Source organism: Mixophyes fleayi, chromosome 3 (genome assembly GCF_038048845.1).
Source record: "Mixophyes fleayi isolate aMixFle1 chromosome 3, aMixFle1.hap1, whole genome shotgun sequence".
Taxonomy (NCBI): Eukaryota; Metazoa; Chordata; class Amphibia; order Anura; family Limnodynastidae; genus Mixophyes; species Mixophyes fleayi.
Genome location: NC_134404.1, coordinates 319,759,403 through 319,776,722, shown reverse-complemented (window position 1 = coordinate 319,776,722; position 17,320 = coordinate 319,759,403). Strand labels below are relative to the sequence as shown.

The window sequence follows — 17,320 nt, the reverse complement described above, 5'->3', positions numbered from 1 at the left end:
CCCGGGAGTCCGTGAGACTCACGCGAAATGCGGGAGTCTCCCGGACATTCCTGGAGAGTTGGCAAGTATGTCCTAGAGGGAGGGGGGAAAAAAAGTCGGCAAGTATGCCGAACATTTGTGAAGTTCAGAGCCCCCAGGTGGCATTTCTGGAGAATGAGCAAAAAAGAGGGATTGCTAACAAATCACAGTGAATGTAGGAAAATTATTTGCCTACATAGGTCATCTTCTTTTGTTGCTGCTGTTTGATTTTTTTTTTTTGGCAACATGAAAAGAAAAGGTAGAGTTGGTTCTTTTTAACAGACAACAGGATTTGCCTAATTTAGTCCCAGATGGATTGACGTCCATGTGTATGTTTTTGAGCCTACTGCATTGACATCACTGGCCCGTAGGTCAGCCATTTTGTGCTAACTATCATAGCACATGAAACATCTGCTCAATGTCAAGTGCTTTTATTACTGCCCTTGGACTGCAAAGTGAAATCAGTAGATAGTGGTATGCGGTTTATACCTGCCAAATGTGGAGTCTTAGAGGACGTACTGACAAACCATGAAACCACTCTGGCTTCTGTCCAAAACTTATCTTAACTGTTTTATTTCGCCTTCATGCTCTATATGCAGCAGTAGTTAACATTCCTTCTAGCGAGCAGCGCATGGACGGAATGGGAAATGATTTGTATTTGCTGCAGAGGAATATATTGAAGCAGACAGTGACAAGGTTTGTTAAGTTAGATAGACAGTTTCTAAATATCAATTATACTAATTATGGTTTTAGCCTAGAACGCATACAATATAAATGCCAATATGTTCACACACTCGACACAGATCCCACAAATAAAAAGTAGACGATTCCTAAGCCAATTCTAAACCTGACATGTTTGACAAACATCAGACTACACACTACAATTATAGTATTATCATATATAGCTATTGTTTAGATGTGTCTGATTAAAATCAGAATAAGTTTTTGTTATCTGACTTGAAATGAGCTAAGATAGAACAGCCAATCAGCTCATCTGAATGTCTATAGCAGCACAAAGTGTTTCAGTAGTTTAGTGAGAAAGTGTTGTGTCTGAGTTCTCTGACAGAGATGTTCCGAGAGGAAGAGATATTAACCACTGATGCCGGCGAGATTTCCATAATATAGGACAATATAAAGCCAGGGAAGGTGCCGACTACTAGACAAGAATAAGCGACAACCACTAAACTGATCTACATATGAGTCTGATGTTGAGAGTGTGAGTGATTGCACAGAGAGGTACCATAGCTAATTTGAGGCTGTAATTATCTGTACCCTAATTAAAGTTGAGATCAGTTGTAATCCAATGGTGCGAGAGTGTGCCTCAGTGTAACGGTTATAGGTCAGCAGGGACGAAAATGTATCCAGCTTCCATAGCTGATCAACCAGGTGTTACAAGTACAGTTAGGCAATACTCAAGTCAGTTAATCTTATAATCTGCAGGTTGGATGACAATAAGTAGGAATTGTTGGACAGAGTATGACAGTCCCACAACATATGAGTGTCAGCTCTAGAACCCAGTGGCGTACCACAAAGTGACTTGTACTGCATAATAACGTGATACAACAACGTGCTTGGTGTTAAGTGTTCTTAAAGGGAGATGCAATAGACTAAATAAGAGACTGCAAATAAATAAATCATTATTTATTTAACCGACTAAGAGGACTTGGCCCCATTTTACTGACTTTGGTCCATATGGTCCTAAGGTGGTAGATACTGAGTTACAGACAGGTAGTTGACCAGAGTGTATTCCAATGTACCCTTAACCCTAACACATAATCATTGACCTAACATTACCACCACCCAACCAGGCAAGTAGGGTTAAGAGTTGCCTTAAAAAATAACCTTTTTCTCTGAGTTTGGGATTGGTCTTCGTTCCATAGTATGACACTGCCTGGGTCCCACAGTAAACATGTACTTGTGAAAAATACAAAACAAAAATGACCAGAAATCTGTTTCCATATATGAGACTTATAGAGGCCAAGACCAAGGGCTAGATTTACTAAGCTGCGGGTTTGAAAAAGTGGGGATGTTGCCTATAGCAACCAATCAGATTCTAGCTTTCATTTATTTAGTACCTTCTACAAAATGACAGCTAGAATCTGATTGGTTGCTATAGGCAACATCCCCACTTTTTCAAACCCCCAGCTTAGTAAATCTAGCCCCAAATGTTATTTGCAATTTCTAAACTCTCTGTAAATCTTACAAGTTACCTCTGACTAAGGTCAAGGTTGAAAAAAAAGAAAAAGCCAAACTTCTTTCTTAAGTCCTCCCCGTTGGTGTCTAAATAAATCAAAATGACTATTATGCTATGACTTAATATAAATATTATACTATTGGTCTTTAGTGATCTAATGGCGCGTTAGTTTGTATTTCCTGGTATGTATAGCGCTTAGTTCCTCTCTTTCTAGATCATTGCCTCCCTGCTGTAGATATTCTGTAATTATCATTATTATTTGACACTTTCAGATATAAACTTCTACGGTATATTTTTTTCTGAATAACAGAATGTTTTCATTAGAATTTTCAGAAACAGTCGATATTTCTAATCAATAAGAATAAGTGGAGTTTGAGCTGCGTAACTGTGAATCTGAGATTGTAAGTTGGAGTTAATGATTACTGTTTGTTAAAGGTGAATTAATGCCTGAATTTCATGCTCCAGTTCTAGTGGTTTATATCTCAACCACATTAATGTGCATCTGGCATACAGGATGTTCCTAGGTGCTGTATTGTTGCAGATTTCACACTGAGCCTCCTGAAAGGGCTGCACGTGTGGGAGAGGGTTGAAACGAGGACAGCTGAATGCACAGCTCAGTTTTTACCTATATATTGAATTTCATGATAATTAATGATGGCACAAAGCAGAATCTCTGGATAAAACAGATTTAAGACATGCCTGTTGAGTTATCATGCAATAATGATCTCTGCTGGGTAGAAGAAGGAAGAACAGAATAATGATTGTGTACTGTCGTAAAGGGGATAAACTACTCTCTTTATAATGTAGCGCAGTAACTCAGTGGCCCGAGGCTACTAATGTCACATGGTGCTAATTAAGGAGAAGACTGAGGGGTATATTTACTAAACTGCGGGTTTGAAAAAGTGGAGATGTTGCCTATAGCAACCAATCAGATTATAGCTGTCATTTAATTAATACATTGTACAAAATGACAGCTAGAATCTGATTGGTTGCTATAGGCAACATCTCCACTTTTTCAAAACCGCAGTTTAGTAAATATACCCCTGAGTGTTTTTACTAGGAAGCAGTGGAATCAGGTACTCACGTTTGGTCAGGGGCAAACGCAGGATTCGTAGAGGGAGTGTTTCCACACCACGCCGCCAGTGGGCGTGACCAGCATGCATGGGGGCGTTGCTATCATTTTAGACGGTGCTTGACTGCTCTCCAACTCTTCCAATCCCCATAATATACATGGCCAATACTGCGTGCACTACTGTTAGGTGCCTATGTTGGTGGTGCTTCCACACAGCTTAGAATAAAAGGAAATCCAATGGATAAACCTGGATACACCTCAATACACAGCAGCAGTGTATAACTAAGTTAACCGAATGGACCTTGGCAAGAGGTAATACTACCTTATTTTATGTAGTTTGCCTTGAGAAGCAGTGGGACCTCCTGGCCGTGTAATCCTCAATACTGTAAAAGCAGGTTGGCTTCTGCCATTTAAAAAGTTGACCAAGTTAACTCCTGTCCCATGTGAGGGAAATCTACATGTGGTCCTGGCATTGGTATTTTTACCACTGGCCACTCTGGAGATGCCATATCTCCAAATGGACATATAAAATGGGCAATAAAGAGTTTGTTCACTTTTGGGCAACTCCCTCTCAATAAAACATGCTGACCCTCCTGCTGCTACCAGGAATACAAGTACATTGCAGGCCATCCATAGCTCTACAATACAGCTCTATTAGAGAGCTCTGGACAGACTAAGGGGTATATTTCCTAAACTGCGGGTTTGAATAAGTGGAGATGTTGCTTATAGCAACCAATCAGATTCTAGTTATCATTCATTTAGTACATTCTACAAAATGACTGCTAGAATCTGATTGGTTGCTATAGGAAACATCTCCACTTTTTCAAACCCGCAGTTTAGTAAATATACCCCTAAGTCTGCTAGCACTGAGAGCTGTAGCAGGTGCTATGCAGGATGTGAGGGGTGGGGCTGGTGGAGGAGACACTCCCATCTGTTTTTTTGAGAAAGGGTTGTCTAAAAGTGGAGAACTCTTTTAAAGATATAATCTGTGCTCTCAGTAGCTGTTGGGCCAGTACGAACAAAATGTTTCATAGCCTCGCAGTTGCTGCAGTGTTCAGTGGTGTATTTCTGAAAAGGGCTGCATAGCATGTATGTGTTATACTAGGAATACACTGAAGTCATCTTCTTAGTGACAGGTAGGCTAGAGCAGTGGTACTAAGCTTTTTTTTTTTTTAGTTGTGACACCAAGTTTCAGTATTCCATTGTTCTGGAACCCCAGTGTCAGTATGCCATTGTTCTGGAACCTCAAGTGTCACTATGCATTGTTCTGGAACCTCAAGTGTCACTATGCATTGTTCTGGAACCTCAAGTGTCACTATGCATTGTTCTGGAACCCCAGTGTCACTATGCATTGTTCTGGAACCCCAGTGTCAGTATGCCATTGTTCTGGAACCCCAGTGTCAGTATGCCATTGTTCTGGAACCCGAGTGTCAGTATGCCATTGTTGGGGTTCCAGTACAATGGCATACTGACACTGGGGTTCCACAACAATGGCATACTGATACTTGGGGTTCCAGAACAATGGCATACTGACACTGGGGTTCCACAAGTATCAGTATGCCATTGTTCTGGAAATCCAGTGTGTGTGCCATAGTTTATGCATTGTTCTGGAATGCCAAGTGTCAGCAATGCCATTGTTCTGGAACCCCAAGTGTCACTATGCCATTGTTCTGGAACCCCAAGTGTCACTATGCCATTGTTCTGGAACCCCAAGTGTCAGTATGCCATTGTTCTGAAACTCCAGTGTGTGTGCCATAGTTTATGCATTGTTCTGGAATGCCAAGTGTCAGCAATGCCATTGTTCTGGAACCCCAAGTGTCACTATGCCATTGTTCTGGAACCCCAAGTGTCACTATGCCATTGTTCTGGAACCCCAAGTGTCACTATGCCATTGTTCTGGAACCCCAGTGTCAGTATGCCATTGTTCTGAAACTCCAGTGTGTGTGCCATAGTTTATGCATTGTTCTGGAACGCCAAGTGTCAGTAATGCCATTGTTGTGGAACTCCAAACACCGTTCCTTTGCTCACATTATGTTCATTCCTATTTCTGCTCACACCACACTACATTTTTCACAGTGGATAAAAAAACCCAAAAACCTTCAAGTTGATTATGAGTAATATATAAAACATGTACGAGGGTTAAACAAACAGCTGAAAAGCAAAACATTCAGTAATACTATTGTTTTCATTATAGTTCAGACAAGTTACTGTTATACAGTACACCAGTTTTCTTTTACTATTTTTTCATTAAATAATCTGAAACAGTGATTGACCACTGTGATGTAGTGCAGTCAGCGTTATAAATAAGTATTATGTAGTCAGCATTGCATATATTTAGCAGAAATACTTAAATTCTAAACAAGAGGTAGCTATAATACAAAGGAGACGCTGTTACAACGTAATTATAGAGTTTAATAGCACAGTATTAGACTTTAATAGCACAGTAGTAAATTGAAACAAAAACCCATATAAAGACATACCTTTCATTTTGTACTTAGCCTCTCACAAAGCATGTATAATTCAAATACAGTACAAAAATCATTTCAGTAAAGATCTGCTTCCCAAGTCAGCATTACCAAAACAAGCTTATAAGGTTAAATAAAATAAAAATATTTTTTGAAAAAAGGAAAATATATTTAGAAACCATTGAACACAAAAACATTCAAAGAAGCATTTGTTTCCAGTGATTTTCGATCTGTTATTGCCATGGACTAGCATTGATTAAGGGGTCACAAATATCAACTTTAAATTTCAGTGTACAAATAAGCTATCAAGTATTTGTGTGCTACATGAAAAAACAGTCAGTATTTAACTTATGTGCAAAACAGAATACTAATTTGCACCCCTTGCATTGTAACATGGTTTTGTCCAGGAGACTGAAATAAGAAGTTTCTTAAGTTAAGATCCTTAATGAATCAGGCCCCATGTGAGGTTTACTAGGTGCAGGGCGTGGGTTTGGAGACACATATCAGGGGTCCGGTGATCTTAGAGGTCCTGTCGCTATAATTGTTATTAACATTATGAAGAAAACTTTTGATAAAGGGAGGCTACTTTCTAACCCACCGGTTGTTTGGTTTACCCACCCCAAAACATAATAAAATGATTGTTCTAAACTTAATTTTGATGATGAGATGTGAAGTTTTCCAAACTCAACTCTCAAAGAGGCATATTTATCAAAGAGTGAAGAGCCCTGTCTCTGGCGAAAATGGGTGTGTTCACCAAAGATAGAGCATTTCCCTATTTATCAAGGAGTTAACTCTGGAGAAAGTGGAGAGAAGCCTATATAACAAGGATGGTAGGGGTACATGCAACGCCACAATCCTCCTTTTCTCAGAATAGTGATAGCAGAAAATAATGAATGTAAAGAATGCTTTATTAGTATGGCAGCATGGTGGCTCAGTGGTTAGCACTTCTGCCTCACAGCACTGGGGTCATGAGTTTGATTCCCAACCATGGATTACATGGATTTCCTCTGGGAAACCGGAGCGGTTTCCTCCCACACTCCAAAAATATACTAGTAGGTTAATTGGCTGCTAATAAATTGACCTTAGTCTCTCTCAGTGTATGTGTGTATGTTAGGGAATTTAGGCTGTAAGTTCCAATGGGGCAGGGACTGATGTGAGTGAGTCCTGTGTACAGCGCTGCGGAATTAGTGGTGCTATATAAATGATGATGATAAATATTTTTTTCCAACTGGAAATATTTTAAAGTAACATTTTTTTTTTCTATTTTTTATTCATTTTCTCCTATTTTTTTGCCATTAAGAGCAACTAAGAGCCCAGTTCCACTGCGCATGCGTGATCCAGCTAGCTGAGTCACCAATGTGCATGTGGTCTTACCGCCCTAGGTAGCATCGCTGGGCAGCTGTCTATCACTCAGAGGGAATTCTAGCCTTTCTTCTGCTTGGACATGAAGTGGCACTTCTCTCAAATGAATTTACTGCCCAGTTTGCCCCAGCGATTTATAAAATCAAATCTGCATTTCCGCACACTGGACATTGATATCAGCACCAGTCTGCCCCAGCTGTTCAGAGAAGTCAAATATCAGTAGCCAGCATTTACCTGATGTATATGAATGATGTCAATGCAGATCTTAATATGTCTGGGGGCAGACTGGGCGGTGCTGACATATTTTATGCATAATTAGCCCACTGGTGTAGGTAAAAAATATGATGGCACTGCCACTCACTCACATGGCAATGCACTGCGATCAGGGAAAAGAGCATGCATTGATTTTAACATGTCTTAACAACATCAACATCTATTTATTTATATTGCGCCACCAATTCCGCAGCGCTGTACAGAGAACTCACAACAGTGCCTGCCCCATTGGAGCTTACAATCTAAATCCCCTAATATGCACACACAGACTAAGAGAAACGATGGGCAATTTAATAGCAGCCAATTAACCTACCAGTATGTTTTTGGAGTGTGGGAGGAAACGCACGCAAACACAGGGAGAACATACAAACTGCACACAGATAAGGCCATGATCGGGAATCGAACTCATGACCCCAGTGTTGTGAGGCAGAAGTGCTAACCACTAAGCCACCGTACTGCCCTGTCTTAAGATGTGTATGGGTTAGGCGCAGACCAGGTTCACTCAATGGGAATTTCTACTACATGTATAACCTTTGCCGCTACCCCTCCCTTCACCAGTGACCCCCACCCCCAAGTTCTTGGTTTAGTCCTGTTGGGTAAAGGGATCATTTTGTTCCCAGCACCTCTCTATTTCCCTGCGAGGATGAGACCTATTACTGGAACCTTGACTGACAAGGACAGCGGACCTAATCTGTTGCTATGGTGATCGGGTTTATTGCCAGTCCAAAGGGGACTGTGCCCTCTCAGAGACAGAGAGCCGAATGTGAGATTGTGTGAGCTCCCCTATGTTCCACAAGGCGGATCCTAATCCGGGTTGTTGATGTTACCAAAGAGGGGTGTTCTCAGGGTCTGGATGTTATTTTCTTGTATTCCTTGTGTGTGTCCACATCAGATATACCTGGCTGCAGGACCATGATGGAGTATACTGTATGGTACACTATGCATGTTACTGATATATTAAACTTTCTTCTGTACAGTGATGTCCTTTCATATGTTGGGCTTGTTTATTATCATTTTGTGTGGCAATATATTTAATTATTCCATGGTTTTGCAGTTGGAGGAAGGGGAACAGTTCGCAAAACAAGTGACAGATATGGGAGAAGAAGCAGGAGAATCGCTTGCTAAAGGATATCTGGCCTTGGGACTGGTGTACAGCCTGCAAGCGACTGATGGTATGGTCTCTTTTCTATAGCTTGTACCTACAGTATGGGGAAAATGGGAAGTGAAGGATTAATATGTCAAATGATGTCAAATGATGACATTTTTACAGCTGCAAACATATCTCCTAATTACTGGGGCAATAATTATGAGAGTCAGCCACATTTACTTCACTGTAGATTCAAATCGGCTTATCCATGTAAGAAAACTAGTTAATACAATGTACATACTGTATCTTGTTTATAACATTCTAAGCAACATGTCTAAAGCCTGACACACATTCATTGTCCTACCACACATACCAACGTACCCGATAATGAACCCTCAGATTTCAATCGGGCATCGCGGTCATGTGCTGCAATATCGTTCCTGCTATCGGCAGCATTGCCACAGTGTAATAGACTAATATCAGTCATTTCGCTGTATATGTGACTTAGAAGTAGTCATGGCTTTTAGGGTGTGCTCACACTATCACTAATATGCTGTCCTAACTAATAAACTATTGATCAGATGTTAATATTTTCGGTTTGTATCACTCTCCTATTCATTTTTTGTTGCAACAATATACTAAGATATAAATTATGTACATTTTTAATTAAAACTGACTCATATGATAGAAAACTGATTCACAGAAATGATATGGGTTGCAGACAAAAAAAAGTTAAGAACCATTATCATAAGTAGGGGCCTGATTCATTAAGGATCTTAACTTGAGAAACTTCTTATTTCAGTCTCCTGGACAAAACCATATTACAATGCAAGGGGTGCAAATTAGTATTCTGTTTTGCACATAAGTTAAATACTGACTGTTTTTTCATGTAGCACACAAACATCAACTTTAAATTTCAGTGTACAAATAAGCTATCAAGTATTTGTGTGCTACATGAAAAAACCGTCAGTATTTAACTTATGTGCAAAACAGAATACTAATTTGCACCCCTTGGATTGTAACATGGTTTTGTCCAGGAGACTGAAATAAGAAGTTTCTCAAGTTAAGATCCCCACTAAATCAGGCCCTAGATTACTCGTGCTTACGACCTGCTAACAGAGCTGGTGATGGAGATGCTTATTTCTATATTAGCAGTGGTGGCTCCATATTATTATTAGGGAGCCAGGTTGCCTTTGACTCCTTAAGGGAAACAGACTGTTTATAGAGAGACATCAGATAGTGAAGGCCTCATTATAACTGTATCTACTTCCACTATATGAGCTGTTCACCATAACTTTATATATTAGAGTACAGCCCAAGCGTCACATTAACCCATTATTTGCTGGTCAGGGTTGTTCCTGGGTGAGAAGATATCACCAGCCAGTCATGATCTACCCGCAGACGTGTGGTGTACTGGAACATGCGTCAAGCACCCCCCCCCCCCCCCACGGGTAGCACATGCTCATGCACTGTTGTGATTGGTTGAGTGGCATCTATGTCTCGCTGTGTCCCACAAGTTAATCACAGTGCAGCAACCACTGTAGTAAGAAAACAGCTATCCATGCTGTATTTTTCCATATTACTTTTTCGTATTGCTTTTGAGTTGGATTGTTTTAGAACAATGTGTATGTAGTATTCAAATGATATGTTGTAAACTGTAGCTGTAATTAAACCCCTGGGATTGGGCTGGGAGATGGAGACAATTATGATATTGGAAACATGAAATATATTTTCCACTCCCAAGTTAGACAAGACCTCAGTTAACCAGGTTATGTTGGAGTAAATATTTCTAACTGCTTTCAGATTGAATTTACTTCTTAATTTCTAGTGTGTTTGTTTTTTAACGAGGCCGTGACATGTGTTGTGCTTTCATAATAATATTTGTTAATTAATTCACTGTATTAGCTACTAATGCTCACATTTCTAATTGTAGTAATAAATGATTAAAGGAGAAGGAGCAGTAATAACAATGTTTATATTCTAATTAAATATAGCATGGTGACGTCATCAGTTCCATGAATGTGGGTTTATGTCACTCCAGCATGTAATGTGGTTTGGTAATGGTCCCTTCTAGTTAGGCACACCCCTCCCCATGTAACCCTTCACTGCCCCCAGCTCTCCCAACCTGTTACTGGATGCAGAGCTCACAGCACTGAGAGCTGGGAGGGAAAGACACCTATAAATCTATAAGTAAAGTCTCAGGTTGCGGAGTAAAATTGGGCTTTGTAGTTGACAGCAAAAGTTGGTGTGTGAGTGTCATTGTACAACACTGATCCCCCACACCTGGTGGACCTCGCTGCTCCCTACCAACTATAAGGTGGTATGGTCAGAATAACGTCAGACTGTCTTCAATATTTCCAGGCCCAGCTTAAAGGTACAAGACTCAGGTCATGTTGTGCCAGCTCCTTTGATCACCTATTTTACTAATCTGTAAGGATCATCACTCCCCTGCACTCAGCTGCTTACCAATAGGTGAATATAAACCTGCCCAAACTAGTCCCGCCTACATTCAGCTGCTTACCGATAGGGGAATATAAAGCGACCTAACTTAGTCCCGCCTACATTCAGCTGCTTACCGATAGGAGAATATAAACTGACCCAACTTAGTCCTGCCTGCACTCAGCTGCTTACCGATAGGGGAATATAAACTGACCCAACTTAATGCAGCCTGAACTTTGGGCACAGGTTTGTACACTGCACTCCTCACACATGAATACATAGCTAATTAATTAGTTTCAACATAACTTTTAATTCTTTACTTCGCCTAGCGAGAATTTAATGTGTTTTACTGACTTTAGAGAAATACTTCTTTTTTGTTACAGCCACTCAGAAAAGCTCTCAAGATGATTGGAGTAAGAAAGCTCTCCAGGTGCTACAAAGGTAAAGAAAGTTTTACATGTTCTTTAATCAAACTCCTTTTTTTGAGCTGAAAGTAAGAGTAGAATGTTGTCATAATATTGGATTCTGCTACACAATCGGTTGTAGCCACATAAAATTAAATGACATAATGAGACTTTTGTAGAATCAGGAATTAGCAGTCTTAATAATTCACTGATAGAGGGGAAATTAAGTTCTTTCATGGAATTGAAAATTTCCACAAATAAAAAAAAAAGGAATTTATATATTTTAAAGTGACAAATGGGTGGGTAGTACACACACACACACACTCACACACACACACACACACACACATATATATATATATATATATATATATATATATATATATATATATATATATATATACACATATTGTGGCAAGAGCCCGCTACTGCTGAAGCACACGTGAACAACTTCTTCCTTTTTATGTAGCTTTATTGTCAGGATGGTAAATGTTTTGACAATGTACCGATTTCACAGCAATACTTGGAGACCCTAAACGCTAGCTAGACATAGCTCAGCTCTCTCAAGACCAGCCAGCTTCCCCAGTGTTGATCTCAGTGCACAAATGATACAAAGAAGCTTTTATACCTGATACTCCTCCCCCAGCCTTAGCTTGATGGACAGGTGACACACCCACCTTCTCTTTAAAAGGAAACGCTCCATCACTGGCTCTGTTTTGCACTAAAGAGACACACCCTGTCTGTTTGCTGAGAGGAAGGATTTCTCTGCATGTAAGTTAACCAAACTTGAACTATTGTTTGTTACACATAGGTCTTTACATTCAATCTAGGTGCATTGCTGCACAAATGTCTTACTTTACATTTCTCTGCATATTGCCATCTAAATGCCTCCTTTTGTTAAAAAATATATATATATATATATATATATATATATATATATATATATATATATATATATATATATATATATATATATATTATAATTTCAAACTTTCTGACCTTACACAATGATGCTGTCAGTGTGGGCAGAGACTGTTGTTTGTTGAGAGCAAATTCTATTCTGCTTAGATTGTACATTTGTTGAAAGATTAACATTTAATCAGTGTACGTTACTTATAATAATTGTTTTAGTTTTCCGTGCCCCTGGGAATAATTTAGGAATCAGTAACAAATGGGGAGGTGCTGAATATTTTTTTATTATTATTATTATTATTATTATTATACCATGTAGCACATACATTGCAGCATTCCCATGTTCAGCAATGTCATGCAGGCAATCAAATAAAAAAGGATTTTACAAATTTGTTGATCACTTTTGAATAACACAACAATGGTGGTACCTTTATTTTAATCACCTGTAAATGTGAGTGAACTGCAGGAATAGGAGTTGAATACATATTGGTGGCAGGAGATGAATGGACAGCATAGGCAGGAGCAGCGTAGGGATGATATAATATAGTGGGGTGGAGGGCTGTTATAGTAGGGATCAGCAGGGTACATATATTGTGAGGGGCTGTATGTAGTAGACAGTAGTGGTCTGTGTGTACTGGAGAAGCCTGTACTATGGGCTGTATATATTGCGTCATTTCAGGAGGTGAGTACAATATAAAGAACTCTTGTACTATGTTTTGGACAATGGGAACTTTAATGGTGGTTTTATTATTTGTCAGAGGTGCTTAACCTATGGGTCATAAACCCAAGAGGGGCCCCAGAATCTGTTTTTTTTCAGGTCCCAGAACAATGACACATTGACACTTGAGGTCCCAGCTAATATGGGTTGGATAACGCTGTTATATGGTAATAATTTGATGGGTACACACCTCCCAACATTTAGAAACACGGAAATAAGCTCTGCCCCATTCTGCCCAAAATTCACCCATAAAGGTGCAAATTTGGCTAAAACTCACTCACTTTTGGCAGAGCCCTGCTCCTTTTGCAGCCCACAAATTCAGGTGTCCCGATTTTTGCAGGACATCCCAATGGGTGCAACAGGCAGGCAGGTGGCAGGTGATGGGGACAGCCCACACTTTGCACCAGAGCCTAGGTGCCTCAAGCAACACCTCTAACCGTCCTTATCAGAGCTGGTTGCTGCTGGTTGCCCCTGGTTATGGTCCTGTACATGTTTGTATCTATTTTAGTGAATAAATCCTCATGTGTAGTTTTCTTGAAAATGACACAACCCCTACAAATCACTAATTAAGACACCTAAATATTATTATCACCAATTGTAACCAATTTATGTTTGTTTCCACAGAGCCCATCAAATAGATCCAGAAGACCCTCAGATTATTCTATATTTAGCACTTCAATTGGGCCTTGTGAGACAGGTGAGTGCTTCAATTAGATATGTAAAATGCCTGTACAAAATCAGCCATCTGCACTGATTAATCTCATCTCTGGGCACAAGAGTCTAAAGCTATCCCATGATCGACCATTGCCACAATACTTCTAGGATGTAGGTGACATTATCAGCCGACCCTAAAGAGAGGCAGCTTAGCCCATACTTTCCAACTTTAATAAGTAAAAGTATGGGAGATCCCGGTCAAGGGGCGTGTCGAGAGGGGGTGGGGCGTGGTCAATTGCAGCATTTTGGCCTTGCTCTTGCTATGAAACAATATTTTGTTGTGGGGGGGCAGGGCCAAAATGATGCGAAACGCGTCATTATGGCTCCCATCCTACCCACTTAACTAGGAATTGGGCAGGATGTGGAAGAATTTCCTGCTCTCCCGGGAGTCCGGGAGACCTTCCCGGATTTTGGGAGTCTCCCGGACATCCCGGGAGAGTTGGCAAGTATGGCGTAGCCCAATTCAGGAAAGGATCTGGTAGTTCTACCTGTTTGTGATCTGTATGGATTGCACTGTGTGTGTCCTGCTTAACTCTAATGGTATCATACAAATAGTACAGATGTACTGTAACCTAGAGCAGTCATAAGATTACAGTATATACTTATACCCTTGTTACCAGACCACAGATGATACTCTTGTTAAGTGTCAGTTAAACCAACAATCATTTTTTACCAACTTTTTGTGGTATTCACAGTTTTTAATGGTGTGTTAAGTTTACATTTCAGTGTTTAATGGTATTTTGTTGACCTGTCTCTATAGAATTATTTGCTGTAAACTTTCAGTTTTACATGTATTTAGACTGTGAAAAATGTTTCATAACCTAAGTTCAGAAGAATTGGACTCATTTGGTCCAAAGAGCAAATGTAAAATATGTGAAAAAAACCAACGCATTTTCATGTTTTTTTTGATTTGCACATATCTTACAATACATGCAATTCAAAACGTAAATGTGTCCACATGAAGATACATTACAGCACATCAAAATATGCCTTGTTTTTGTTATGGACGCAATATTAATTTATTATTTTACTAAAGGGATAATGTTAATTTTTTTATTTATTTATGTGAGAAATACTACTTGATTTATAATGTGGGCAGTAAGAATTTATTAATGTAATATTGTGTATAGTATATGTTTGTGGTTAGTTATTGTCTACAATTCACATTAATGTCAGATGTTACAACTGAATTACAAAGATTAGTGGCTCACAGTCGCTATACCTGGAATGCGCTGCTGTCTGATTGTACTATTTGTGTCACCCGCTAGTTACCTTCTCTTCCTAACTTGTACCTTTTTCTATGGGTGAATAATGCCCATATAGCTGATTACACTGGGTACAGTCTTCTGAGGGTGTTTGTCTTCATCCGACCACTTGTTAGATTAGCCTGTGTGGCTTCTGAAGAGCTGGATCATAGTGACCTGACTGATCGGAGCGGCTACATCATCCCAGAAAGAAGCAATTTTTGGGCAAGTCCACCAGATGTGGAGAAAGTTCCCCTGTTCCCCACAGCACCTCCAACAAGTCGAAAGTGAACCCATAAATCCTTTTCAGCAGGGTAGGGACCGATCACCAGCGGTAGTAGATTTTATAAAGGGGTCTTGGAAACCCTTTCCCTGATTGTTGCCCAAGTGTCCTTGTCTGGCGGTCTGCTCATATCTGCTCAAATCAGCCTCCCACCGTAGTTCATGAATGGGGGTATTAGATTGTAGGATGTGAGCAGAGTGTATAAACTGGAAATGATACCCCTTTGCAAAGGTAATTTCACACATAGAGATTCCAGGGGAGTTAAGGGGCTCGTTATATATTAGGCTTAGGGAAGAAGTCGGCATAGTGTCTTTCTTGAAGATAAGCAAGCGGGCTAATATTTAGTAAGTCAAATTTCTCTCGCAGTAGCGACAGTCAGATCCAATGATCAGTGTGCAAAAACGTCACCCACCATCCCGATACCCTTCTCCCGCCAGACCTTAGGCCAAGAGAGGTACTGGTAAAGGATGGGTTGTCCCAGAGAGGCGTTATGGGGAAGAGATTGGATGTAATTTCAAAGTGGTGCTTACTGTAGTCCCATATCTGACAGGAGAAGAGTGCAACCGGGTGCGATCTCAATAATAGAGGCCTATCACCCGCTAGGACCCCCAGAACTGATCCCAAAGACAGAACTCGGAAACAGGAGGACTCCAGATCAATCCACCAAAGGCCTTTATTTGGTCAAATGTGTAGCAATATAATACAGGTGGATGTCCGGAAAGCCTATGCCCCCGCTAACGGTCACTCTGCGCAGAGTTGAGAAGCTAGTGTGCCGGGGTTTGTGCTGCCAAACAAATTGAGAGAACCAGCGGTGTAATTGAATCAGAGTGGACCTGGGTACTTGCACCGGACGAGTCTGAAAGAGGTAGAGCAGACGAAGCAGAATATTTATCTTGAGGTCGACTATCCTACCCAACCAGGAGATGATTACTTATTACCACCTGAACAGATCTTTCTTAGTTATTTTAATTACAGCGGGGAAGTTTTCTACATATAAGGAATCACATTGGGAGATAATAAAAATTCCTAGATATTTTATTTTGGACTGTCGCCATGAAAAGTTGAAGCTGCTTTTGAGGAGACCCAGGGTCGTGGGGGGAGGTCTGTGGCATGTGGAGCGTAAGAGCTTCTTTCTTAGAGAGGTTTATCGAATAGCCAGAGAGGAATCAGTATAAGCTGTAAGGATAGTGACAAAATTCAGGAGTGAGGTGTGGGGGGAAGTCAGAGTGAGCAGAATGTCATCTGCAAATAAGTTTGTATTCTTTGGAACCAATGGTAGCACCTTTGACATCTGGGGAAAGGCAATTTTTTGCCGCCAAGGGCTCAATCACAAGGGCAAAGATCAAGGCTGACAAGGGGCTGCCCTGAAGAGTGCCGTTGGGGAGTGAGATCGGGATGAAAGTACCCTATTCACCGAAACCATGGCAGAGGGACCTGAATACAGCGCCTGGATTCCCTGGAGAAAACTACTCAATTTCCTAAGAGTTTCTGGCATAAAGGGCCAACTGCTTTCTCTGGATGCAGAGAAGGCCTTTAAAGGAATTGTAGAATGGATGAGGCTGATGGTTCTTCTGGTATTGTCCTGCGCTTGACGGCACGGTATGAAGCCCGCCTGATCTTTGTGGATCAGATGGCGTAATACAGAATTAAAGCATTCAGAGAGGACTTTCACATCGATCTTAATGTCTGTGTTCAAGAGTGAAACGGGCCTGTAATGGGCACAGTATACTATATATTTTTTTCATTTTAGCCCTACAGTAGCTTTTGTATTGTAATTTTAGCATTTATTGTTTTTTTCCCTGAACACATTTTCTTTTTTCAGTTGTCAGAACCCCAAAAATAAAGTATGTAGGCTTTTTGGCTAGCAGAACTGATCATTAATACTTGGATATTTTCATATGCAGCAGATTGTATTTACAGTTGCTTTTCACAGTTAACGAACCAAAGCTTCATCTGAGATATTGTTGTGTTTGTGAGAAGGGCATTGTCTATATATCACATTAAGGATGACTGCATATTTAATTCTACCCTGTCTTTGTAAACTTCGCGAAAAGTAGGGGCATAGTTCTAACTTTTTCCTGTAGACGAAAGAGGATTTAAAATACATGTCACAATGCACAATATACAGATCTGTT

General features: G+C 40.3%; 1 protein-coding gene across 1 annotated transcript in view; it reads left to right on the top strand.

Annotated features, from left to right (window-relative positions):
• Positions 1 to 17,320, top strand: part of TTC7A (tetratricopeptide repeat domain 7A) — a 263,029-nt gene that overhangs the window by 123,064 nt on the left and 122,645 nt on the right. The window contains exons 13-15 of the mRNA XM_075204114.1: positions 8,439 to 8,556; positions 11,294 to 11,351; positions 13,569 to 13,641. Coding sequence (XP_075060215.1) covers positions 8,439 to 8,556; positions 11,294 to 11,351; positions 13,569 to 13,641 — 249 coding nt within the window. The remainder of the gene's footprint in view (positions 1 to 8,438; positions 8,557 to 11,293; positions 11,352 to 13,568; positions 13,642 to 17,320) is intronic.